Source organism: Manis javanica, chromosome 12 (genome assembly GCF_040802235.1).
Source record: "Manis javanica isolate MJ-LG chromosome 12, MJ_LKY, whole genome shotgun sequence".
In the NCBI taxonomy this organism is placed as follows: domain Eukaryota; kingdom Metazoa; phylum Chordata; class Mammalia; order Pholidota; family Manidae; genus Manis; species Manis javanica.
The window spans coordinates 84,432,971-84,459,694 of record NC_133167.1 but is presented as its reverse complement, the minus strand read 5'-3'; the positions used below and the strand labels follow the sequence as shown (position 1 = coordinate 84,459,694).

Genomic DNA, 26,724 nt, shown 5'->3' with positions numbered 1-26,724 from the left:
TTACTCTCTGGAAATTGCAGTGTCCCCTGTGGCTGGTTAGAACACATCTTTAAAGGAACCAAGGTCATAGGTAAGAGTCTTCATAACTTTTTTTTTTTTTTTTTTTTTTTTTTTTTTTGAGAGGGCATCTCTCATATTTATTGATCAAATGGTTGTTAACAACAATAAAATTCAGTATAGGGGGGTCAATACTCAATGTACAATCATTAATCCATCTCAAGCCTAATTCTCGTCAGTCTCCAATCTTCTGAAGCATAACGAACAAGTTCTTACATGGTGAACGAATTCTTACAGAGTGAATAAATTCTTACATGGTGAACAGTACAAGGGCATTCATCACAGAAACTTTCGGTTTTGATCATGCAATATGACCTATAAACCATCAGGTCAAATATGAATATTCATTTGATTTTTGTACTTGATTTATATGTTGATCCCACATTTCTCCTATTATTATTATTATTTTTATTTTTAATAAAATGCTGAAGTGGTAGGTAGATGCAAGATAAAGGTAGAAAACATAGTTTAGTGCTGTAAGAAGGCAAATATAGATGATCAGATGATCAGGTGTGTGCCTATGGACTAAGTATTAATCCAGGCTAGACAAGGGCAGCAAGACATCCACGGATGCAGAAGATTTCTCTCAAAGCAGGGGGGGTGAGGTTCTGAGCCTCACCTCTGTTGATCCCCAAATTCTCACCTGATGGCCCCCCTGCGACTGTGCCTGTCTTAGGTTGTTCCTCCCTTGAGGAATCTTACCCGTCTCTGGCTAACCAGTCATCTTCCGGGGCCATACAGGGAAATGTAAAGTTGGTAAGTGAGAGAGAAGCCATATTGTTTGCAAAGGTTAGCTTTTTACTTCTTTGCAGATTTATGCCCTGTGGCTTCTATGCCCAGCACTTGTCTCGAGGTATCTTTACCACCTGGAGGAATTATGATACTCGGTAAATTCGATATGAGGCACGAATTCTATTTAAGGTTTGTAATTAGGAAGGAAGAAGAAAAGCTATAGATGTAGCATATGAAGGAAACTTGGGAGGATTGATTATTTCTTTGACATATCTTCTTGTATAGTACCTTAATTATGTATAGGTTTTAAACTACTAACTAATTTGCACACACATATTAACATAATAGGAATACGGTGACATAAACAAAGCAAATCTATAATTACCAGCCATCTCCAGTGAAGCCAAGAAAACCATTTAGGCACCCTAGGCATTTGTGAAAATTTATCTATGATATGATGGATATTGTCCAACTGTACTTGAACCATCAGACAAATTAAAGCAGCCCATTTCTGGGATCTGTTCACATCCCATATGTTCTTTTAACCATAGATAGTCTATAGTCATGAGATTTTGGGGTGCTACAACTTGCACCCCTCCCAACTCCTGGTTGAGTTCCAACAGTACAGATCTGGTCAAATTCGTTGTCTCACTGTATGCACATGCCAGCCTAGACATCTCCCTCCTCCTTCTTATGGCAAGTCCAGGAGACGGTGGGCTGGATGCAGCCACAACCGCAGCATCGTCCGGATCCCTGTGGAGGCTTTTTGATGATCATCCCCCGGCACGAGTCCTCCAGAGAGTGCTGATGCCGGAAGCTCCTCCTCATATCGTATCTTAGTTCATTTTCTGGGTATCCAAGCTAGGCCTTGATCTTCTGCGTAGAAACAAACAGACCCTTTGCCCACACTTTGACATGCCCTCTATACCACTGTGCAGAACTCATTGGAGGTCAGCACACAGTAACTGCTTTTTTTTTTTTCTTTTTTTTTAATTAAGAGAAAGGAATATTATCAGAAAAGAGTACCTCCATAGCTGATACATCTGACACCCTTTAAGTGATCAACATTAAGGATATTTAAAGCATGCGTTGATCTTTGATTTACCAATAGTTTTATCCTGTTAAGGAGTAATCCCCCTTTTCTTTCTTTCTTTCTTTTTTTTTTAAATTTTTAATCTACACTTACCTGAAGAATACTATGTTTACTATGCTCTCCCCTATATCAGGTCCCCCCTAACAACCACATTACGGTTACTGTCCATCAGCTTAGCAAAATGTGGTAGAGTCACTACTTGTCCTCTCTGTGTTGTGCAGCCCACCCTCCCCTTTCTCCCTCCCCCCCATGCATGCTAATCTTAATACCCCCCTTCTTCTTCCCCCCCCTTATCCCTCCCTGCCCACCCATCCTCCCCAGTTCCTTTCCCTTTGGTACCTGTTAGTCCATTTTTGGGTTCTGTAATTCTGCTGCTGTTTTGTTCCTTCAGTTTTTCCTTTGTTCCTATACTCCTCAGATGAGTGAAATCATTTGGTATTTCTCTTTCTCCGCTTGGCTTATTTCACTGAGCATAATACTCTCCAGCTCCATCCATGTTGCTGCAAATGGTTGGATTTTTCCACTTCTTATGGCTGAGTAGTATTCCATTGTGTATATGTACCACATCTTCTTTATCCATTCATCTACAGATGGACATTTAGGTTGCTTCCAATTCTTGGCTATTGTAAATAGTGCTGCGATAAACATAGGAGTGCATCTGTCTTTCTCAAACTTGATTGCTGCGTTCTTAGGGTAAATTCCTAGGAGTGGAATTCCTGGGTCAAATGGTAGGTCTGTTTTGAGCATTTTGATGCACCTCCATACTGCTTTCCACAATGGTTGAACTAATTTACATTCCCACCAGCAGTGTAGGAGGGTTCCCCTTTCTCCACAGCCTCGCCAACATTTGTTGTTGTTTGTCTTTTGGATGGCAGCTATCCTTACTGGTGTGAGGTGATACCTCATTGTAGTTTTAATTTGCATTTCTCTGATAATTAGCGATGTGGAGCATCTTTTCATGTGTCTCTTGGCCATCTGTATTTCTTTTTTGGAGAACTGTCTGTTCAGTTCCTCTGCCCATTTTTTAATTGGGTTATTTGTTTTTTGTTTGTTGAGGCGTGTGAGCTCTTTATATATTCTGGACGTCAAGCCTTTATCAGATCTGTCATTTTCAAATATATTCTCCCATACTGTAGGGTTCCTTTTTGTTCTATTGATGGTGTTTTTCGCTGTACAGAAGCTTTTCAGCTTAATGTAGTCCCACTTGCTCATTTTTGCTGTTGTTTTCCTTGCCCGGGGAGATATGTTCAAGAAGAGATCACTCATGTTTATATCTAAGAGGTTTTTGCCTATGTTTTTTTCCAAGAGTTTAATGGTTTCGTGACTTACATTCAGGTCTTTGATCCATTTTGAGTTTACCTTTGTATATGGGGTTAGACAATGGTCCAGTTTCATTCTCCTACATGTAGCTGTCCAGTTTTGCCAGCACCATCTGTTGAAGAGACTGTCATTTTGCCATTGTATATCCATGGCTCCTTTATCAAATATTAATTGACCATATATGTTTGGGTTAATTTCTGGGGTCTCTAATCTGTTCCACTGGTCTGTGGCTCTGTTCTTGTGCCAGTACCAAATTGTCTTGATTACTATGGCTTTGTAGTAGAGCTTGAAGTTGGGGAGTGAGATCCCCCCTACTTTATTCTTCTTTTTCAGGATTGCTTTGGCTATTCGGGGTCTTTGGTGTTTCCATATGAATTTTTGAATTATTTGTTCCAATTCATTGAAGAATGTTGCTGGTAATTTGAGAGGGATTGCATCAAATTTGTATATTGCTTTCGGCAGGATGGCCATTTTGACGATATTAATTCTTCCTAGCCATGAGCATGGGATGAGTTTCCATTTATTAGTGTCCCCTTTAATTTCTCTTAAGAGTGACTTGTAGTTTTCAGAGTATAAGTCTTTCACTTCCTTGGTTAGGTTTATTCCTAGGTATTTTATTCTTTTTGATGCAATGGTGAATGGAATTGTTTTCCTGATTTCTCTTTCTATTGATTCGTTGTTAGTGTATAGGAAAGCTACAGATTTCTGTGTGTTGATTTTGTATCCTGCAACTTTGCTGTATTCCGATATCAGTTCTAGTAGTTTTGGAGTGGAGTCTTTAGGGTTTTTTATGTACAGTATCATATCATCTGCAAATAGTGACAGTTTAACTTCTTCTTTACCAATCTGGATTCCTTGTATTTCTTTGTTTTGTCTGATTGCCGTGGCTAGGACCTCCAGTACTATGTTAAATAACAGTGGGGAGAGTGGGCATCCCTGTCTGGTTCCCGATCTCAGTGGAAATGCTTTCAGCTTCTCGCTGTTCAGTATAATGCTGGCTGTGGGTTTATCATATATGGCCTTTATTATGTTGAGGTACTTGCCCTCTATTCCCATTTTGCTGAGAGTTTTTATCATGAATGGATGTTGAATTTTGTCAAATGCTTTTTCAGCATCTATGGAGATGATCATGTGGTTTTTGTCTTTCTTTTTGTTGATGTGGTGGATGATGTTGATGGATTTTCGAATGTTGTACCATCCTTGCATCCCTGGGATGAACCCCACTTGGTCATGGTGTATGATCCTTTTGATATACTGTTGAATTCTGTTTGCTAATATTTTATTGAGTATTTTTGCATCTACATTCATCAGGGATATTGGTCTGTAATTTTCTTTTTTGGTGGGGTCTTTTCCTGGTTTTGGTATTAGGGTGATGTTGGCTTCATAGAATGAGTTTGGGAGTATTCCCTCTTCTTCTATTTTGTGGAACACTTTAAGGAGAATGGGTATTATGTCTTCTCTGTGTGTCTGATAAAATTCCGAGGTAAATCCGTCCGGCCCCGGGGTTTTGTTCTTGGGTAGTTTTTTGATTACTGTTTCAATTTCTTTGCTTGTAATTGGTTTGTTTAACTTTTGTGTTTCTTCCTTGGTCAGTCTTGGGAGGTTGTATTTTTCTAGTAAGTTGTCCATTTCTTCTAGGTTTTCCAGCTTGTTGGCATATAGGTTTTCATAGTAGTCTTTAATAATTCTTTGTATTTCTGTGGAGTCTGTCGTGATTTTTCCATTCTCATTTCTGATTATGTTGATTTGTGTTGACTCTCTTTTTCTCTTAATAAGTTGGGCTAGAGGCTTATCTATTTTGTTTATTTTCTCAAAGAACCAGCTCTTGGTTTCGTTGATTTTTGCTATTGTTTTATTCTTCTCAATTTTGTTTATTTCTTCTCTGATCTTTATTATGTCCCTCCTTCTGCTGACTTTAGGCCTCATTTGTTCTTCTTTTTCCAGTTTTAATAGTTGTGATGTTAGACTATTCATTTGGGATTGTTCTTCCTTCTTCAAGTGTGCCTGGATTGCTATATACTTTCCTCTTAAGACTGCTTTCGCTGCATCCCACAGAAGTTGGGGCTTAGTGTTGTTGTTGTCATTTGTTTCTATATATTCCTTGATCTCTATTTTGATTTGTTCATTGATCCATTGATTATTTAGTAGCATGTTGTTAAGCCTCCATGTGTTTGTGAGCCTTTTTGTTTTCTTTGTAGAATTTATTTCTACTTTCATACCTTTGTGGTCTGAAAAATTGGTTGGTAGAATTTCAATATTGTGGAATTTACTGAGGCTCTTTTTGTGAGCTAGTATGTGGTCTATTCTGGAGAATGTTCCATGTGCACTTGAGAAGAATGTATATCCTGTTGCTTTTGGATGTAAAGTTCTATAGATGTCTATTAGGTCCATCTGTTCTAGTGTGTTGTTCAGTGCCTGTGTGTCTTTACTTATTTTCTGCCCGGTGGATCTATCCTTTGGGGTGAGTGGTGTGTTGAAGTCTCCTACAATGAATGCATTGCAGTCTATTTCCCTCTTTAGTTCTGTTAGTATTTGCTTCACATATGCTGGTGCTCCTGTATTGGGTGCATATATATTTAGAATGGTTATATCCTCTTGTTGGACTAAGCCCTTTATCATTATGTAGTGGCCTTCTTTATCTCTTGTTACTTTCTTTGTTTTGAAGTCTATTTTGTCTGATATTAGTACTGCAACCCCTGCTTTCTTCTCACTGTTGTTTGCCTGAAATATGTTTTTCCATCCCTTGACTTTTAGTCTATGCTTATCTTTGGGTTTAAGGTGAGTTTCTTGTAAGCAGCATATAGATGGGTCTTGCTTTTTTATCCATTCTATTACTCTATGTCTTTTGATTGGTGCATTAAGTCCATTTACATTTAGGGTGACTATTGAAAGATATGTACTTATTGCCATTGCAGGCTTTAGATTCGTGGTTACCAAAGGTTCAAGGTTAGCTTCTTTAGTATCTTACTGCCTAACTTAGCTCGCTTATTGAGCTGTTATATACACTGTCTGGAGAGTCTTTTCTTCTCTCCCTTCTTATTCCTCCTCCTCCATTCTTCATATGTTGTGTGTTTTGTTCTGTGCTCTTTTTAGGGGTGCTCCCATCTAGAGCAGTCCCTGTAGGATGCCCTGTAGAGGTGGTTTGTGGGAAGCAAATTCCCTCAGCTTTTGCTTGTCTGGGAATTGTTTGATCCCACCATCATATTTAAATGATAGTCGTGCTGGATACAGTATCCTTGGTTCAAGGCCCTTCTGTTTCATTGCATTAAGTATATCATGCCATTCTCTTCTGGCCTGTAGGGTTTCTGTTGAGAAGTCTGATGTTAGCCTGATTGGTTTTCCTTTATAGGTGACCTTTTTCTCTCTAGCTGCCTTTAAAACTCTTTCCTTGTCCTTGATCCTTGCCATTTTAATTATTATGTGTCTTGGTGTTGTCCTCCTTGGATCCTTTCTGTTGGGGGTTCTGTATAATTCCATGGTCTGTTCGATTATTTCCTCCCCCAGTTTGGGGAAGTTTTCAGCAATTATTTCTTCAAAGACACTTTCTATCCCTTTTCCTCTTTCTTCCTCTTCTGGTATCCCTATAATACGAATGTTTTTCCTTTTGTATTGGTCACATATTTCTCTTAGTGTTGTTTCATTCCTGGAGATCCTTTTATCTCTCTCTATGTCAGCTTCTATACGTTCCTGTTCTCTGGCTTCTATTCCTTCAATGGCCTCTTGCATCTTATCCATTCTGCTTATAAATCCTTCCAGGGATTGTTTCACTTCTGTGATCTCTTTCCTGACATCTGTGATCTCCTTCCGGACTTCATCCCACTGCTCTTGCATTTTTCTCTGCATCTCATCCCATTGCTCTTGCATTTTTTTCTGCATCTCTGTCAGCATGTTCATGATTTTTATTTTGAATTCTTTTTCAGGAAGACTAGTTAGGTCTGTCTCCTTCTCAGGTGTTGTCTCTGTGATCTTTGTCTGCCTGTAGTTTTGCCTTTTCATGGTGATAGAGATAGTTTGCAGAGCTGGTACAAGTGACCGCTGGAAGAGCTTCCCTTCTTGTTGGTTTGTAGCCTTTTCCTGGGAGAATAGCGACCTCTAGTGGCTTGTGCTGGGCAGCTGTGCGCAGACAGGGCTTCTGCTTCCTGCCCAGTTGCTTTGGGATTTATCTCCGCTGTTGCTGTGGGCTTGGCCTGGCTGGGGCTGTTCCTCCAAAATGGTGGAGCCCCGTTGGAGGGGGAGCAGCCAGGAGACTATTTATCTCCGTAAGGGGCCTCTGTGCTCCCTGCTGCCCAGGGGGTTAGAGTGCCCAGAGATCCCCAGATTCCCTGCTTCTGGTCTAAGTGACCTGTCCTGCCCCTTTAAGATTTCCAAAAAGCACTCTCCAAACCAAAACAACAGCAGCAACAATGAGAGAGGGAACAGAAACAAAGAGGAAAAAATAAGGAAAAAAAAGGAAAAAACAAGCGATTTTTTTTTTTTTTTTTTTTGTCCTCAGGTGCCGGTCCCAGGCACCCGCTCACTGGTCCTGCTGCCCTGTCTCCCTAGCACCAGGGTCCCTGTCCTTTCAAGGCTTCCAAAAAGCACCCACCCACCGGTCCCGCAGGGAAGGAACGCTCAATATTCTTTGTCCTCAGGCACTGGTCCCACGCACCCGCTCACCAGTCCCGCCGCCCTGCCTCCCTAGCACCGGGGTCCCTGTCCCTTCAAGGCTTCCAAAAAGCACTCGGCAAAAAGAGAGAAAAAAAAGGGGAAAAACGCGCAATTTCTTCCGTCCTCAGGTGCTGGTCTCAGGCACCCACCCACCAGTCCCACAGGGAAAAATGCGGGATATTCTTTGTCCTCAGGTGCCGGTCCCAGGCACCCGCTCACCAGTCCCGCCGCCCTGGACTCCCTAGCACCGGGGTCCCTGTCCCTTTTAGGCTTCCAAAAAGCACTCGCAGAAAAGAGAAAAAAAAAGGGGAAAAACGCGCGATTTCCTCTGTCCTCAAGTGCCGGTCTCAGGCACCCGCCCACCGGTCCCGCAGGGAAAAACGGGGGATATTCTTTGTCCTCAGGCGCTGGTCCCAGCCACCCGCTCACCAGTCCCGCCACCGTGCCTCCCTAGCACTGGGGTCCCCGTCCCTTCAAGGCTTCCAAAAAGCGCTAGCCAAAAAGAGAAAGAAAAAAAAAAAAAAGGGGAAAAACGCGCGATCTCCTCCGTCCTCAGGCACCGGTCTCAGGCACCCGCCCCAGGTCTCGCAGGGAGAAACGCGGGATATTCTTTGTCCTCCGGCGCCGTTCCCAGGCACCTCCTCACTGGTCCCGCCACCCTGCCTCCCCAGCAACGGGGGCCCGTCCCTCTAAGGCTTCCAAAAAGCGCTCGCCAAAAAAAAAAAAAAAAAAAAACTGCTCCGGTTTCTCTCCACCCGCCGGGAGCCGGGGGGAGGGGCGCTCGGGTCCCGCCGGGCTGGGGCTTGTATCTTACCCCCTTCACAAGGCGCTGGGTTCTTGCAGGTGTGGATGTGGTCTGGATGTTGTCCTGTGTCCTGTGGTCTCTATTTTAGGAAGATTTTTCTTTGTTATATTTTCATAGCTCTATGTGTTTTTGGGAGGAGATTTCCACTGCTCTACTCATGCCGCCATCTTGGCTCCGCCCCCTTCATAACTTTTTTTGCTGTGCCCACCAGCTATCCCACTGAACTTACCACCAGCTGCCATCATCTTAACCCAGGGACTAGTCCAAACACTAATGATGAGATGGTCAGAGAGCATGTCTCCTCCTAAGGTGCAGTGTCAACTACACATCATCATCTGTGAGGTGTTCTGCCCCAAATACCAAAATGGAAGTAAAGTTGCAACTTCCAGTTTATAGGAAATACAGGAGACAGAGGAACAAGTTAAAGGACACTGGAAGCAAGTAACCAGGCAATTGTAAAGACATTTTGGGGGAAACCTGATCTAGTCTTTTCACATCAGTGACAAGAAAGAAATTAAGAGATAAAAGGCATAATACTATAGGGTGAATCTTATTTTAGACATGGTAACTATAAACTTAAGCTATTCTTGAAATATTTAGGGAAACCTGAATATGGAGTTATTCATTTTTCCAAATATGATAGTATTTTAGCAAAACTAATGTAAGAAAATGTTTAAGATGCATACTGAAAATTATACACACAGGGCTGGAAATATTGGGAGGGGCTGAGCAAGAGTATAAATTTGTCCTCATTTTAGACAAATAACCCAATCACTTTCTGGTACTGGTTTAATTAATCAACAAATATTAGTTAAGCCTTGAGCATGTATTCAGCTCTATTAAATGCTGTTGAGGATATAATGGAGGATATGCTATGATACAGTTACAAAAATAAAATTTACTTAATAAAACAATAGAGGACAATTACATTCTGAACCATGTAGCGGAGACGTGGAGACTGGAAAAGCCTTGGGCTTTCAGAGACAGGGAGCTCAGGGGGGCTGGGCGTTGTGTGAAGGCTGCAGGAGGAGGTGGGTGTGAGCAGAATCTGAAGGAGAACAGTTTAGGAGGGCTCCTTGCATGCCCGTGCACTGGTGTGTTTGGGCACATGTGTGTCGCACATGCTCATGCCTGCGATGGAGAGCCATATGGGTCTTACAACATCTGCTTGTTGGAAACAGCTGGCAGGTTTTGCCCACAGAAGATTTTTCTTGCTGTTAATTTGAAATGAAAATTTATTTGCTTTCAAGTTATCTTTCCTAGCTACCTCCTCAGGATTAACTTTGATATATAAACATTTATCCTTCTCCACATTTGAAGCTCTTACCATCTCCCGCCTGAGCTACAGTGAGGCTTAAGCTGCGTGCACACATGTAATTTGACCTTTGCTGTATTTGTGCCTGGTCAGAAAGAGCCTTGCTGTGGGAAGTGTTTCAGGAGGCATTTTTCAAAATTTAAAATTGAATTCATAGCTAAATGCGTTTTTCTAAGATTAGTATTATCATTTACCTAGGAAACAAATGAGTTAAATAAAGCTAAGTAATGAGTTAATGTCAATAGTGTTCTCAATAAAGGAAAAGCAGTGATTTGCCCTTTGAATCCACAGTCCCACCAGGATTTGAAGGCAGGGACTCCCTGATTGTTATCACAATGGATGCCAGCAAACCCCGTCCTTAAGTGATAAAGCAGATTACATTTTCCCAAATGAACGAAGTTATAATTAGAAGTTGTGTAGTTTAAAAATTGTGAAAGTTCCGGTATAATGTCCAAACCAGAGAATTTTAGAGGAGAGAGCTTCAAAGCCATAAGTCATAGACCAGGTAACTAAAACCCAGAGAGGGGAAGTGAGTTGTCTAAGGTCCCACAGCTCACACAGCTAGGCAATGGCTGGTCTAGAATCCCAATTTCTATTTTCACTATGCTGCCTCCCCTTAAAAAATCCAGAAAAACATGCTGAGATGTAATGGATATGTGGCCCATACAAAGATCGCCAATATTCCATAACGTGTACACTTAGCACCTAAAAGCACAGTTCTAAGGTACAACATCCGATATCTGTTGAAAACAAATACATTGACCATATTATATTACTTAATACACTTAAAATCTGTAAAAACGATTTCTTTTTTGAAATGCAGAATCGCGTTGGAGGGTTGAGACACAAAGGTCTAGGGATGCAGACCTGCTAAGTGGTCCCAAAATGTTTATCTTTGCAAGAGACATTAGGTTTCTTATTAGTTTTCCGAGTTATTTACAAGAAATTTACTGTTCTCATTTCCTCCCAGGATAGCAGCTTCCCGGTCTGGGAGCACATCAGTCAAGACTGCAAGCTTTGTTCCCACATTTGGAGAACATCTCCTTAAATGTGTTTGTAAACATCAGGCTTTTATCCAGAGCGCCCAGGGGGCTTTTGATCCAGAAAGCACAAATGTGGGCCAGCTGGCGAACTGTGCGCTTTCCGCGTGGGCGAGAACACAGGATTAAGTAGGCGGTCTCCTTCCAGCGTGTGAGTCGGGGTTTGATTGTTGCACTGGGCATTGTCCCCAACAATGATAGGGCTCTGGGTAATGAAAACACATCACTGGTTTGACAGCTTCAGCAAGTTTTTAAAAAGCCCAGCATGCCGGAGCGTTGGGTGCCTCTGGGACTCCATGGCACCCTGGGCTCTTAGCACACATGCTGGTCCCTACCCTTGCTTTCCCTCTGCCTCACCTTTCCTGGTGTTCTATGCTATTTTAACTTCATTTATGTGGTTTTGTAAACAGCCTTAAATCTTTTTTGAAACAGAGCAGGGTACAAATAAATAGAAAAATGTAACTCTTAAAAGGTCAGATGTTTTGATATTGACTGAACTTTGTGCTAATGTTAAGAAAATGACCTCATCTCTTAGTGATCGTCACATCCAGAATCTTCCGAGACTGACAGTAGAGCAAATATCCTCATGGAATAAGGAGACGGAACCCCACAGACTGACATTCCTGATGCCCCCCCCCCGCCCGGCATCTTTCTAAGGTTGCCCCTGTTGCCAGCAAGCTTTAGGAGAGCCTGGGGACTGGGATGCTGTGCTCCTGGAACCATTCTGCCACCGTGGATTCATGATCTTTCCCTGAATACTCCCTGCAGAGCTTCTAAAGCTCTCAACTCATTAGGCTGGAACATTTGCAATGACTTCTAAGAAGACTATCCAAAGTAAGCAAAATGTAAGCAGAAAATAACATGAACTAAGTCACTCAAGTGATAGTTTACTTTAAATTTTTTTTCTTTCCATTTTTGTTATCTTTTCCATTTTGTTAGGAATCCCTCTTCTCTAGTCTCAAGCCTGCCTCAAGATAGTGCTCCCATCTAGGGGACAACCATACACCACCTCTCCTCAGTCTAGAACTAAGAGAACAAAGTCCAGACAGACATAGGGAAAGTCCTTGTCTGCCAACATTCCCAGGGTTCTATCTTCTGTCTGAGGCTCTGCATGTTTCCCAGATGACTGACACTTGGAATGAACTCCAGTCAGAATTAGGTACCACACGGCGATCTCAACTTTATTCCAAAAGCTGATCAGGACAGTAGTCATTTCCTTACACTAGCTACAAACTTGAGCAGCTCTCAAACTGCAGGACCCCACGTTCCCCTTCCTCAGCAGGGAGGTCCTGCCAGCACTCCTTCCTAGGGCCACTTTCAAACCAGATGATGTTTTGTAACTTTCAGCAATAACCTAGCTTTCAGTTTTAAGCCACATCCCCCCCCCTCCCCAACAACTACTGGTACACAGCTGTACCAGTGACTTATAAGTATTTCCTCGTCTTCTCTGAGGGGTTTCAACAAAAGGCCTGTGGTCAGAGGCATCTAAGTGTTGAAAAGTAATTTTTACTATCAAATTGGACTTTCAGCGATTTTAGAAATGTAAGGGGCCATGGAGACCAATTAATGGCTTTCTTGCAACCCTGAAGCTGGAAGTGATTAAATGATTTGCTGCAGGTCCCAGAGCTATAGAGTCTAAACTAAGATTTATGCCTGTTGATTCCCAGACCACTTCTTTTCTCACTGCCCTACGCATATTGGCCTCTTGCACATCTAAGCAGGAGTGTAGTCATGACTGGAACTTTCTTTGCAGAATAGATGATCTATATAGATACAAACACAGACATTCCTATATACACATGCAAGAGAACAGAATTAGAAATTAAAGTAATAGAGGAATGATTATTTGTATTATGTATACAAGTTTAGCTGTTTGTGAGAAGCAAATCCAGAGTCCTAACAGGTGGAATGAATGAATGAGTCTGAGGGAGAAGAAAATTTAATTGCATCCATTGAACACAGAGCTCTAGGGAAAACAATGAGTTTTAGACATGGTCCTACCCTTTAGAAGTTCATGAAGAGTAGACATATGCTTAAATAATTCTGATACAAAGCAGACTTTCATCAATACAGTGATAGTTTAATAAAGAGTACAGGATCACTACATGTGAAAAAAATAACATAAACAAGGAAATTTATTAGTAAGTGCAAATTACATGTTATAGGTATGTAGCGGTTGCCCATTGGCATACATGTTATTTTTTTCATTGTATTATAAATATCCAGTAAACAAGGATAGTGCTATCTGGGCTGAATTCTTGCACAGTTTTCAGCTCACCTTTATGAACATAAAGGTACTTAATGGTATGTCTCTTATCTCTTGGTTTGGTTCTAGGTCTAATGAAATAAATATACTCATATTTCCAGTCCAGACCACTCCCAGACCCACATATCAAACAGTTTGTTTACCATCCTCTCAGGTGTCTCAAAGGTACCCGAAGTTCAGCATGTTCAAAACAGAGCCTGGTCCTTCTTCCAGCATTCTCTGTCACAGTAAGGGCCTCGTCCACACAGTTATGCAAGCCAGAAACCTGGACCAAAACATAATCTTCCTAAGGGCAGGGACCTGGCCTGTCTTGTTTTCTGCTCTATCTTTAAAACCGAGAACAGTGCATGGCACAGAGTAGGTGTTTAATCAGCCCTGTGGAATTACTTCTTGTAATCTCTAGATTGCATTCATTTCCCTCCTTCTCTTCCATTACTGTGCCGACCCAGTGCCATGCCCTCTCATTGGTACAACAACAGTAGCCTCCTAACTAGCATCCCTTTACATGTTTAGCCCTATGTCCCTCTGTCTTTCACTCTAGCCATTGATCTTTTCAAAACATAGATCTGATTCTAGGAGACATGTGTTCTTGCCATGGCCTCTGAGGTCTTGCATGATGTGTATCCTACCCTCTTCCAGTATCATCTACCATGATCACCCTTGCTCTTTAGATCTGGCCAAGTTAGTCTTTTTTTACAATGCCGCCCATCACTGGCTTTCTCCTGCCTAAGGGCCTTTGCACAAATTGTTTTCTCTGCTTGAACTATTCTCTTCATCCACTTAAGTTTTACCCATCCTCCAGATGTCACTCTCAAAGAAGCTTAGAGCATTAGGCCTGTAGGTTGTGATGTTAAATGTATTTGAAGAAGTCGTAGTCAAAACAACTTGAAAAATGATGACAAGAGATAATCTCTGTAGCACCTCTCATGGTTTCATTTTTCACATCTGTTCATATAATTATTTTCTGCATAAAACTTTGTACAACTTGTAAGCAAATTTTTGTCTTCCTGTATGCGGTCAAGGATCTAGTCAAGAACAATTACAACATAAGTCACCATTTTTCTCTTTCTTCATGTATTTTTGGAAAGGATCACCAGATGTATTTATCTGTATTCTTTTTTGTTTTCTATTGGAGATAAATCCTCAGAAGATAGATCCTACTCTGTCTTTGGATTCAATTATAAAGATCCTTCCTCAGTACAATATGAATGTTTAATAAAATCCCATGATGATAGAATATGAGGTCCTCCATGGTTTATAAATGCCTTATGGGATGGTTTTAGGGTAGTTCATTCTGGAAATGGGGTATGGACTTTTGCAAGTCTTTTCTTACCCTGTGATACCAGGATTCAGTAAAACCGAGCAAAAGAGGCCTTTCCAGGTTATCTTCTGCCACATATGTCTTCTCTTTTCTAGAGAGGTATAGAAAATGGGTAAATTGACTGAAACTTGCATAATAAGATGATTAGAATCATTCAGGTAGCCTAGATGTTTAAAATAGTCACTGTGGATATAAGAATTTATTATATGACAACAAAGGATCACAAATCCAATAGGGAAAAGACAGGTTATCCAGTAAATTATGTTTTAGTATTTAATTAGCATTTTGTGGGAAAAAATATAATTTATCTTTACATCATGTACTAATATAAATTCCATAAAGATTAACATGTAAAATAGTAGAAATTCAAGCCCAAAAAGGCTATATGAAAACATAAGTGCATATTTATCTGATACCCAAGGGAGGGAGACCTAAACTTAAAAATAATGGTAAACATTACCTTTTCCCCTCCCCTCAAGAAGGATATTTTTCAATATATAAAATTAGGGACCAAATTAAAAGATAAACAACAATAAAAAATGGAGGAAAAAATAGATGATCAGAAACTAGACAAAGGGTATCTATATTACAAAATAATATTTATAAATCAGGAAAAGTACTAAGTCCTCAAACTGGGCAAGAAACAGTTAATGTGTAAAATAAAAGAATTGACTGACACTAATAAAAAATATTCAACCTTATGACAAATCAAAGCAATGCAAATTAGTTTGGTAACTGCATAAATGCAAAAATTACCATTTTAACCATTAACATTTAAAAATGTAAGTACTCTGTATTGATTAAAGTTGGATGAAATAGTTTTTCCAATACATTACTGGGGCAGGGGGAGTGGTATCTGTCATTATATATAATGAATAAAGAGTAAAATTAAAAAAATTAGTGTTCACATTGACCTACTTCCCATATGATATCCTAAGGAAATGTGTTAAGGAAATAAATCTAAATGTGGACAGTGTTTTTTATGCACAGAGATCTTCATGGAAGTGTTATTTAGAATTATGTTCAATGATAGGGCTATAGTTCAAAAAACTAGTGTACATTTGCAGAATGAAATTAGGCAACCATTGGAAATAAAGCATATGAAATTTTCCAATAAAATGAGACTATCTGGGGAGAATGGGATACAAAATTGTGTATATAGTATAATCTCAAATGCATTTTTTTAAAAGTATGCATAGAAAACACTGGGAAAAAATATGCTGAAATAGTAACATTTATTATTTTTTGAATTGGAATATAAGAGATTTTTTTATTTTTACTGTTTCCTATTTTTCTTTGTATTCCAGATTTCCTATGAAGCAACCTTCATTGCTTTCCTGGATGAGGTGGTGGTATAAAAACAAGGGAAGGACTGATACATGCTACATCTGGATGAACCCTGAAAACATTAGGCTAAGTAAGAGAAGCCAGATGCAAAAGGCCACGTGACGTATAATTCCAGGTATATGAACCATCCAGAGAAGGCAAATCCATAGAAACGGAAAGCAGATTAATGGTTGCCAGGGGCTGGGGAGAAGGAATTGGGATTAGTGGCTCATAGGTATGGTTTCTGTTTTAGGCAATGAAAATGTTCTAGAATGAAGTAGTGGTGGTGATTGCACAACACAGTGAAGATACTAAAAACCACAGCATTGCACACTTTAAAACAGTGCATGTTATATGAATTAAAGCTCAATAAAATAAAGAGGTTTCAGATTAAAAATAAAAAAGAAACTAGGAGAGTGAGGGCTTTGGGTTCAGGATTTAATAGAGCCCATTTTCAAACGGTAATCTTGTGTTGCTGGGGAGGAAAGCGATTTCCTCTGGCCAGCTACTACGGCTGATCTAATATGAAATTAACATGAGACAGATGAACAGGAGAAAAACAGATTTAATTATGTACATACAGGGGCCTCCTAAGATTATGAGTAAGAATTAGTCAGTCCCTTGAGGCTTGCTTGCATGCCATCCTGAGCTGAGGAAGGGGATTGAGGCCTGGGGCTTCAAAGGGGGGAGCTAATTCACAGGACAATAGGAAGACATGTTTGGTAATCAGATGTTTGCCCTGCCACACAGGTAATCTTTCAGAGGAAATGTTATATATGGTAATGCTGTGTTTCTGGGCTAGGCCTCCTATTCAATTATTTTAGGTAGTTAAGGGAGTGGTAAAAACTCTTTCTTGAGTTTGCTATGTCTTCTTTGCTTTCAGCTCAAAATAATCCACATTCCAAAGTGGCACATTTTGGGGTCACATATTTTGCCTCCCCTCAGTGTTCTCAAGGGAGCCCTGTTCCTTCCCCTGGCAGCCCGAAGGACCTCTGGTGTGTAAGTCAGAGAGCAAAGGAGAATGAGAGAGTGAAGGAGAAGACCAAACACTGTGTTTTGTGACTTAACTGGCTTCTCCTTAAGAATCAGAGACATTTTATAAATCATGAATGCTCTTGAAAAATGAAAATGTAAAATATTATCTGCAAGAGCATCTAAACCCATCAAAGGCCTCAGAATAAATCTAGCAAAAGATGTACAAGACATATACATAGAAAACTCAAACACTGAGAGAAATTAAATAAACAAAAGGATATACTTCATTCTTGTTTGGAAGACCCAAGATTGTAAATGTCAGTTTTGCCCAAACTGATCTATAAATTCAATGAAATCTCAAAATTTGAGGGTCTTTTTTTTTTTTTTTTTAGAAATTGACTGATTGATTCTAAAATATATATGAAAATGCTAGGGGCCAAAAATAGCCCAGAAATCTTGCCAGAGGAAAGACAAAGCTGAAGGCTTTACACTCCTGTATATCAAGATACAGTATAAAGCTATGATAATTAAGACAGCATAGCATTGGTTGAAGAATAGACTGACAGACCAACAGACCAGAGTTCAGAAACAAATCCACACATAATAGAAACACGGAAGAGGAAAGCTGGGTTTTCCAATGAATGGCACTGGCTCTATGGGATATACATATGGAAGGAAAAAACAAGAATCTTGAGCCCTATCTGGTACTATATGGTAGGGAAAATTCTGTGCTTCCATGCAAAACAGGATTTTCTGTAGCACACCCTCTGGATTATGTGATTTTGATTTTATGGCAACTATTTTATAACTCTGTTAATTTGTAGATAACTGATAGTGAAGGGAAGCAAAAAATGCCACCCCAAACTATTCTTCTTTGGCCTATTGATTATTTTAAACTGGCTATTTTTAAGGAACAGCAGACATGGACAAAGCTCCAAAAACTTGAGTAGAAGTTACCTTTTTGTAAAAGACATTTTACATTTACAAGGGCAATCTCCATTTATAAGAATGTACCAGGAAGAGGAGAATTGGTAAATCTCTAGGAATGGAGATTAGGACTCTGTTACCAATGGAGGAAAGGACTTAAATCTGCATAATAACTATACCCTTGTTTACCCTGCCTTTTCTGGTTACTTTTCATAACTGACTCCCCACCTCCAGTGTCTTCCTTTGTCTTTTTATTGGAGATGGTATTTCAGTTGGTGACTTGGGCCATTTCCGAGAGTTATGCAGTCTTCCTGGGTCTCTCCCATGGATACAGGAGGTACACATAGTATTAAAATTCCGTTTGTTTTTCTCCTGTTAATGTCTTCTGTTAACTGGATTACTAGACCAGCCAAAGAACCTAGAAGGCTAGAAGGAAAAACGTTTCCACTCCTACAACTGTAAAGCAAAATTCATGAAAATAAATTCTGTCTGGTGGAGGGACACCTTCCCTGCCACTGTGGAAAAAACAGTTTTGCATATTCATTTCAATATTCCTGATTGATAAATGTGTCTCTCCTTTGGATTCACCTTTGAACAGGTTGAAACAGCCTGTCAGTCTTAGTTCTTAATAAGTTTAACAAGATTCTAATGTTAATGTGTTCATTTTTATATCTGTATGAAAGACATGATTTTATATTTTTAAAAACTTATCATTTAACAATAAATACAAATTCCAGATGCATTCCTAACCTAAATGCGAAAGGTAAGGCAATAAGCCTTCTAGAAGATTCTAAAGGAGGCTATATTCATGACCTGGGGGCAGCACAGATTTCTTAATAAGGACCCAAAATCACCAACCATAAAAGAAAAGATTGATAACTCAGATTTCATTAAAATGAAAACTCTTCACCCCTAAACACCACCAAGAGTGAAAAGGCAAGTCACAGAGTAGAAGATGTTTGCATTACGTTTTTGACAAAGATATTATACACAGTCATCCTCCCTCTCTATGGGGGATATGTTCCAAGATCCCCAGTGGATTACTCAAACTGGATAGTACCAAACCCTCTACGCACTGTTTTTCCTAAGCATACAAACCTATGGTAAAGCCTAATTTAAACATCAGGCACAGTGAGTGATTAACAACAATAACTAATAATAAAGTAAAACAATTATAACAATACTGTAGTAAAAATTATGTGAATGGTGTCTCTCTAAAGATATTTTATAGTGCTGGACTCACCCTGCTTCTTGTGATGACGTGAGATGATGAAACGCCTCCATGATGAGATGAAGTGAGGTGAGCGACCTAGACATTGTGACGGAGCGTTAGGCTACTGCTGACCTTCTGATGATTCCAGACCAGTTTACTGAGGATAACTGAAACCATGGAAAACAAAGCAATGGATAAGAGGGGACTGTTGTATATATATAGATACTGTATATATATATGTGTGTGTGAATATATATATATTTCCTACAAACAATAGGCAGACAACTGAAAAAAAAAATTGGCAAAAGACATGAACAGCTGTATCACAAAAGACCATATCCAAACAGCCAATAAAACAGGGACACAAAGCCCACCCAACCTCATTCCTCATCAGGGAAATTCAAACTTAAACCACTGAACGTCCACCAGAAGGGCAAAATACAAAAGATTGATGATACCAAGGTCGATACGATGTGGAGAAACCGGATCTCCCAAACATTACTGGTAGGAGTATAAATTGGTATAAGTGCTTTGGAAAACTGTTTGGCAAGATCTCTTTGTGCTAAACAAATACCTGCCCAATGACCCAGCAATTCCACACTTAGGTGTGTGTGTATGTTTATATGTATGTGTACCTGTAACATATGTATAGCTAATGTGTGCCTAATAGCTCTGTGTTAGTTTCTTGTAGCTGCCTGACAAGTTACCAGAAACTTGGCAGCTTAAAACGACAGGTCTGAAATCAAGGAGTCATCAGGGCTGCACTCCTTCCAGTGGCTCTGGGGAGATGCCTTGTCTCTTCCAGCTGCTGATGGCTGGGAGCATTCCTTGGCTTGTGGATGCATCGCTCCAGCTGGCTTCCTCTTCTCATGGCCTCGTCCCCTTCTGTGTGATCTCCCTTTGCTTCCTTCTTTTAAGGACACTTGTCACTGGATCTAAGGGCTACTTGGATAATCCAAGAAGATCTTCTTCTCTCAATATCCTATTAAAAAACAAAATTCAACCAAGTAAATTTGAAGATTTTATTGGCTTCATTAATCGAGTCATGAATTGGGCAACTTCCCAGCTCACAAGTAGAGAGATGCTCTGAGGAGTTGTACAGAATGAAAGGTTTTTATAGAAAGGAGGGGGCTCAGAAAGTTATTAGCAAAAGACAGGAAAGCACTGTTTCAGGCCAGGTCACCCTCCCTCAGGGGGAAGAGCAGGGGGTCTTGTCACGTAGATGACCTCATCATTTTTGGGGGGGATGGAGGGCCATGTGACACATGACCTCACTGGTGCTGGTTGGAAAATTCTTGACTGAAGACTACCTTTCTGGAGGAGTTGAAACTGCAGTTAGGCTTGACATTAAGCCTTGATTTGGTGACCTGGCCCAGCACCGCTCTTGGGCCTGTGGCTTTCCTTTTAATAACCCATAACTGAACTATACCTACAGAGACTCCTTTCATCTAAACAAAGTCACATTTACAGGCTCCAGGGAGTAGGACGTGCACATATCTTTTTGTGGGGGGGGGGGGTGGCATCATTCAGCCCAGTACAAGCTGCAAACTATAAGCAACCTAAATGTCCATCAACTGTAGAATGAAAAATAAACTGTGATGTATTCATACCATGGAATATTGTGAAACAGTGAAGATGGACGATCAATCACTGCTGTACAAACACCACTGGTGACTCTCATGCACACAATCCTGAGTGAAAGGAACCAGGTCTAAAATAAATACCCAATGTGTGATTCATTTATATAAGGTTCAAAAAAGACAGGGAGCCTAGTGACTGAGATGAAACTCAAGGGCTATTTCTACAGGTGCAGACACCGTTCTGTTTCTAGATCTGGGTGGTGAAAATTCACCAAGCTGGCTCTTCTATATACTTTTCTGCATATAATGTTTATAGTATATTTTCCTTTACACCCTTTTTTATTATAGCTATGCTACAATGCTATAATAAAGTTTGTTTTTAAAAAATGTTACACGTTTTTCTTCTATTTTCTGTATATACTAGGTTTCAATACACATTTATTACAAATTATGAATATGACAGTATTTTCTTTATCGTTAGGGGTTTATGTGGTACCATTTCTCAGGAATGTTTCTTTTGGGGATATATATATATATTTTAGTTGAATGGGCTTTGAAGAAAACTTGAATTGGAGGACCCAATCATGCCACAGAATGGGCTATTGTGGAATTGGTCCCCGAACTCTTTCTATAAGAATTTAGTGCCACCGGCCTTCTCTGCTAAAGGTGTCCCCCAAACCTGGGGTGTGGGGGGTTGGGGCGGTGATAGGAAATGTTACCCCAGGATACTGACGCACACTTACGAAAGGTGCTGTGCATCCTAGGGAGGGTAAGGGATAGGATTTCCTGAAGATGGATGGAGATTCACAAGAGGGACTATAGGGACAGGGGAGAAGAGGGCCCTTAAGAAGGACCCTGGTGAGAATCTGGTGTTTTCTTCCTAAAGGGGACCCCTAGGCAAGGAGCTTTATTCTGTGCTCCTCCTTAAACTTTGTAAACTGTCAAGTGCTGGGTAGGGCTTTAAGCTTCCAGGCCTACATTATGATTCCTTAGGGTCAAAAGTCAGCATACCCAGCTACTATGGAAAGCAGCATGGCGGTTTCTCAAAAAACTAAAAATGTGACCCAGGAAGTCTACTTCTTAGAATTTCCCCAAAGAAAACAAAATCACTAATCTGAAAATATATATGCACCCTATGTTTATCACAGCATTATTTATAATAACAATATGATTTATAATAGCAAACAGTATTATTTATAACAGCTAAGATATGGAAGCAACCTAAATGTTCCCTGATAGATGAATGATAAAGAAAATGTGGTACATATGTATACAATGGAATATTACTGGGCCAAAAAAAGAATGGACTCTTGCCATTTGTGGCAACATGGATAACCTAGGGGGTGTTATGCTAAGTGAAACAGGTCAGACAGAGAATGATAAGTACCATGTTATCTCACTTTTGTGTGGAATCTAAAAAAGCAAAACAAACAAACAAAACAGAAACAAACTCAGATACTGACAGGTGGTTGCCAGAGGGGAGGGAGGTGGAGGTAGGGATGAAATAGGTGAAGGGGAAGATAAAGTCTACGCACTCCTTCGCTGTGTGCCATGAGCTGTGATCAGAAGGGAAGAGGCATGGATGCCCTATGGGCCGCTCTCGCCCACCCCTCCCAGCTCTGCTGTGGTGGGTCTGTGTCCAGGGACCCAGCAGCTGAGGAAGTGGAGGCTCACAGCTAATATGGGAGAGGCCAGGGAGAGAAAGGTGAGCTAATTCCAGGAGGAAGAAACACTCCAAACTCCTGCGTTCCTCCATGTGCCATGAAACTGTCTCTGGAAAGGTGGAGTATGACTTGCATCTACAATGAACACATATTTCTTTAATAATAACAAGAAGTAAACCTTATATTTTAAAAAGATGGCTATACATGGTGATGCTAAAGGCAGTGGTAGCTGGGACTGAATGGACTAAAGCTGAAGACCAAAAGTCAATTACGTCTCTTCTACTTGAAGTGCCTTCTATTTGCAAGGACTTGGGGTGCTAGAAATGGTGAGGCCCCCATTTCCTGCCCTTGAGCTGCTTAGAAGTGAATAAAACAAGTGCTGAATCAGAGTACAAGGAAGAATCCAGGAAGCAAGGAGCGGTTCTGAATAGGAGAGGCACGAAGGCTTTGGGCACCGAGTGGGAAGGTGAGGGGCACACATTCTCTACAGACTTTGACTTGCAGGACTCAAGGACTTTCTCTGAACTGACTTCACACATTGGCAAGATAATACCTTTGTGTTTCTATGATGCAAGCTTTCTTAAACAAATATTGTCAACAGGATTGTAGGGGAAATGATTAGCCATTTGCCTGTAGAGACCATCCTCCTTCAGTGTGGCCAGAGTTTATCCTCCACATTGTCACGGCTACTGGGACAATGACAGGGACTTGCTTCCCAGACTCCCTGACCCCACAAGATGGAAGACGCTTGCTGCTAGCGCCTACACCTGGAAGGTAGTTCCTTGGTCAGCAGGGTGGGCAGGAAGCCGAGGCAGCTGGACCGGGAGAAGCCAGAGGGCTGTTTAGCCAGTGCCCCACTGAATGAGTCATGTGTCTGGCCCTTTGGCACCACACCCCAGAGACTAAGGCAAAGGAGAAGGACAAGCTGCCATTACCAGCCCCTTCCTGTTCCTCCTTTGGGATAGCACGTCAGCCCCTCCAGAGCCTCCAGAGGTGGTTTTTGAGGTAGTGTTTCTACAGTTGGGGGAAACTGAGGAGCTGGGGGAAGGAGTGGCTGGTAGTTGGCAGAGCATGCAAGTCTCTCCCTCTGCGTGCCCGTCCTCCCTGCCCCAGCACTGCTCTACCCAGGGACTTATCCAGCGGGTGCCTTCCCAGCAGCCCCCAAAAGCAAATCTGTGCTGGTGATCTAAGTGCACATCTCGGCAGGGTCTGCGGGGAGTCCGGGCGCCCTGTGCTCTGCTGCTCTGGGCCGGGGACAAGTGGGTACCCTGTCCAGTCCAACCTGCCAGGCGCCCTGTCCACAGGCTCAGGCCAACAGAAACTCTCTTCCTCTTGCAGTCAGAGCTAGAGGTGGGGCAGACTAAGAGGAAAGAGCAGTCATCTCACCACACCCTGGTAGTGGGAGGTGTTTACAAACACTCCTGGAATTCAGTGAACCTGAGAGGGATCAGCTGCAGGACCTACAGCCTGGGAGAGGGACAGGGCAGGAGGGGCTGCCCAGGGGACTCCTCGCAGGGTCGGCTGAACGCCTGCCTTGTCCTTGTGCCTTGCCAGACTGTGCGCCTCCCCCAGCCCAGACTGTGGGTCTGTAAAATTGGGAGAAGGCAGACTCTTACTCCTGGGCAGTCAGTAAATGAGTCTGGATGGAGAGACAATGGCCTGTGGCTGGAAGACAGGAGAAAACAAGCTGCAAGGTGGCTGAAGGGCAGCCAGCTAGCTTCCAAGTGTGCTGTGCTGCAGCACCAGCTTCTCTCTTTCCTGACAAATTCCAGTTCCCATCTCTGGCGAGCCCTGCTCCTCTGAGGTCACCCTGCCAATGTCCGGGGTCCGGAGAGGAGGATACTGCTTTCTCTGGGGTAGCGAGGCAGCCTTGCCCCCGTCCAACCTCCCGCCCCTGCTGTCACCACAGCCTCTCTGTGTCCGGCAGAAACCCAAACACATGAGGTCACAGGTGCTTACAGTTTTTCCTTGTCTGCCGCCCGCCTTTGTCCCATAATCTTCTCCATGAGTGGAAAGGGTGCTTCCTGTCATATTCAGTCTGGGAGGTCGTCCAACTAGGTTTCAGTCCTTGCTCTCTCTGCACTAATGACCGGGGTAGGGAGGGGGAGTCAGAGATGAAAATCTGTACTCCCAGGGTCAGTTATGACCCCAAACCTCTGACTTTGTCCAGTTGAGATGTGTGGAGTAGCATATAGGTAGGACAACCAAGAGGGAGGTATATGTCTTATGTAACGTGTCCCCACGTGGAAGGGATGTCAAGGATGCTAAGTGGTGGAGCAGAATGCGGGGGAGGCAGACGGTCCTCAGGTGAGAAAGAAGGCAGGCATCGGCTGTGTCCTGCCAGGTTGCTTGCTGCAGTTCCACCTTTGCCTGCCTTCCAGCCTGAAGCACACCTCCCCTTGCCCCGGCCCCAAATCCTGTGTGGGCTGGTTCCCCAGGGTCCAACATGGTGGTATAAACTCCTCAGCCTGCTGGCCATGATCTGGGCCCGCCCACCCGGGTTGTCTTACCTCCACCACCCACCTCCAGGGCCCTTCTCCAATATCGCACATGCTAGACCCATGGGGCGCTCAGGGCCCCTAAACATGCCATGCACCTTTTGGCCCCCATGCTTAGGCTGCTCTCTTCTCTCCTCTTGAAATGTGTTTTTCTCCATGTCCCCTTCTCTGCCTGTCAGATCTGGTATATTCTTTAGGGCCCAGCTCAGTGCCGCTTCCTTCATAAACACCCACCTGCTTAGAGGAATCGCTCTGTCCCCAAGCACCCAAAGCATCGTGTTAATTCGGGATTTCCTTAACAGCACTCGTCAGCAGATGTCTCAGAACTGGCTTTGTGCCCTCTGCAGCATCTAGCACATGCTGGGCACCCCGTTCTCAATAACTCTGTATGATAACGAACAGAGCCATGAGGTTGAATGAGTTTGACATATCATCACGAAGGAGAAATGGCACCAAAATGAAGGAGTTCTGGTAGCTTTCCTGCCATTACGCATCTGGTGCCTCCTTTACAACTTACTAAACAGGCCTTTTTAGTCTGTTGCCATTCTCAGTTGCAAAACCTGAGGCATAATGTCTTACAATTTTTTAGATGGTAAAAGGAAATGCTATGTACTCATAGTTGGCTGGAATAGCCTGCCAACTCAATTCCAGAGCACTTCCTGTGTGCCTACTGTGGATTCAGCTTTCTGCTGGGGGCTGCGGAGGGGGCACGTACAGTAAGTCAGCACTGGGTCCCTGCTTGGAACGGGGCTATCAGAAGCCAAACCTTGGAGAAATCTGACTTGGGAAGGCGGAGAGGCTGGCAGGGCAGCCAGGGGACAACCAAGTCAGAGAAGGCCTGGAGGTGGGAAGATGACCTGGGCCACAGTTTGTCCAGGAGACAGAGGAGAATGAGTTGGGGTAGGGACAAAATAGGAATACTCTGAAATCTGTCAAATCTGAATTTAGTGACATTGATGGTAAAGCAACATTGTAGATTTCGAGAGGTTAGTGCAGCTAGGTGCAGGGTGGGTGTGAGGGAGGGCCGCCTGGGGAGCAGGTGGAAACTAGCAGTATCCAAGACTGAGGTTGTGAGGCTCTGAAAGAAACAAGGGATGCAGCAAAAGCACTGGATGGGGGGCGGGACACCTGGGTTCTAGTCCTGGCTCTGTTGTGTGGCCTTGACAGGAGTCACTTCTCTGCTCTGGGCCTGTCCTTAACTGCAAAACCTAACCTTCAAAGTGACCTTTCCAATCTGATAACCAATAGTTGAGACTTTGAAGTAGGACATTGGAATGAAGGGCATCAGCCAATCTAACAGACATTTGGAACAAGGGAGTGGCTGACTGGGAGCCAAGAGATAAAGAGCAGGGAGAGACGGATGATCTAGCCAGGGGGACATGGGAACTGGGTTGGGGGACTGCTCGTGTCTGGTGTGGCAATCCCATTTTCGGTTCTTTCTTCCCTAATTTAGCCTCTTGGCTAAATAGGACACTCCCACACCACCTCTTGCCTCCGCCTCTTACCTTCCAGTTTCCAGGTGCTCAAAGGATCCTCCTCCTTCCCCATTCCCCCGGCGCCGTCGCAGAACCCGCCTACCTTCCGATTAAAGGCCGCGGCGCGGCCAAAATAGAGCAGTGTTTGCGGATCTTGTTCGTCGTCGCCGTCACACCATGTGCCAGGCTACATTATTTTGCGACAGCAATTCTATGAGATGATTATCTCATTTTGCAGATGAAACTGAGAATAGAAGATGCTGCCATCTGTGCAAAGTCACACACACACACACCTGCCGATTGGCGGTGCCAGATCGGAAATGAGGTCTGACTCCCAGGTGAGTGCTGCGGCTAGTTCCGGTTGGGCCAAGGGGCCATTGGCAGCCGGGGACGCACGCCTCACTCACCTAACACCTCCTGGCCCCGAGCCCCGCCCCTGCGCCCGCCGCGCCAGCCCCGCCCTGGGCGAC

General features: G+C 42.5%; 1 protein-coding gene and 1 long non-coding RNA gene across 12 annotated transcripts in view; one reads left to right on the top strand and one right to left on the bottom strand.

Moving 5' to 3' along the window:
- LOC140845177 (uncharacterized) overlaps window positions 1-19,229 on the top strand; it is a 34,951-nt gene extending 15,722 nt beyond the window's left edge. For 7 of the 9 annotated variants that reach the window (XR_012123922.1, XR_012123923.1, XR_012123924.1 and 4 more), the window contains 3 exons: window positions 10,940-11,160; window positions 15,904-16,058; window positions 19,045-19,229. Coding sequence is in view for 1 of the 9 variants with exons in the window: in XM_073218926.1 (XP_073075027.1) it covers window positions 15,904-16,045 (142 nt within the window). In the remaining 8 variants the exon portion in view is untranslated. The remainder of the gene's footprint in view (window positions 1-10,939; window positions 11,161-15,903; window positions 16,059-19,044) is intronic. The other 2 variants (XR_012123920.1, XM_073218926.1) reach the window with 1 other exon arrangement.
- LOC140845178 (uncharacterized) lies at window positions 13,116-26,665 on the bottom strand. 3 transcript variants are annotated; one of them, XR_012123928.1, is made up of 5 exons: window positions 26,285-26,588; window positions 19,745-20,019; window positions 19,068-19,204; window positions 14,609-14,687; window positions 13,116-13,540 (listed from the first exon to the last, which is right to left on the bottom strand). It is a non-coding gene; the product is annotated as an uncharacterized lncRNA (long non-coding RNA). The 3 variants fall into 3 exon arrangements; XR_012123929.1 differs by having other exon boundaries at window positions 19,068-20,728; window positions 26,285-26,665; XR_012123927.1 differs by having other exon boundaries at window positions 19,068-20,019; window positions 26,285-26,616.
- Window positions 26,666-26,724: the final 59 nt, after the last annotated feature.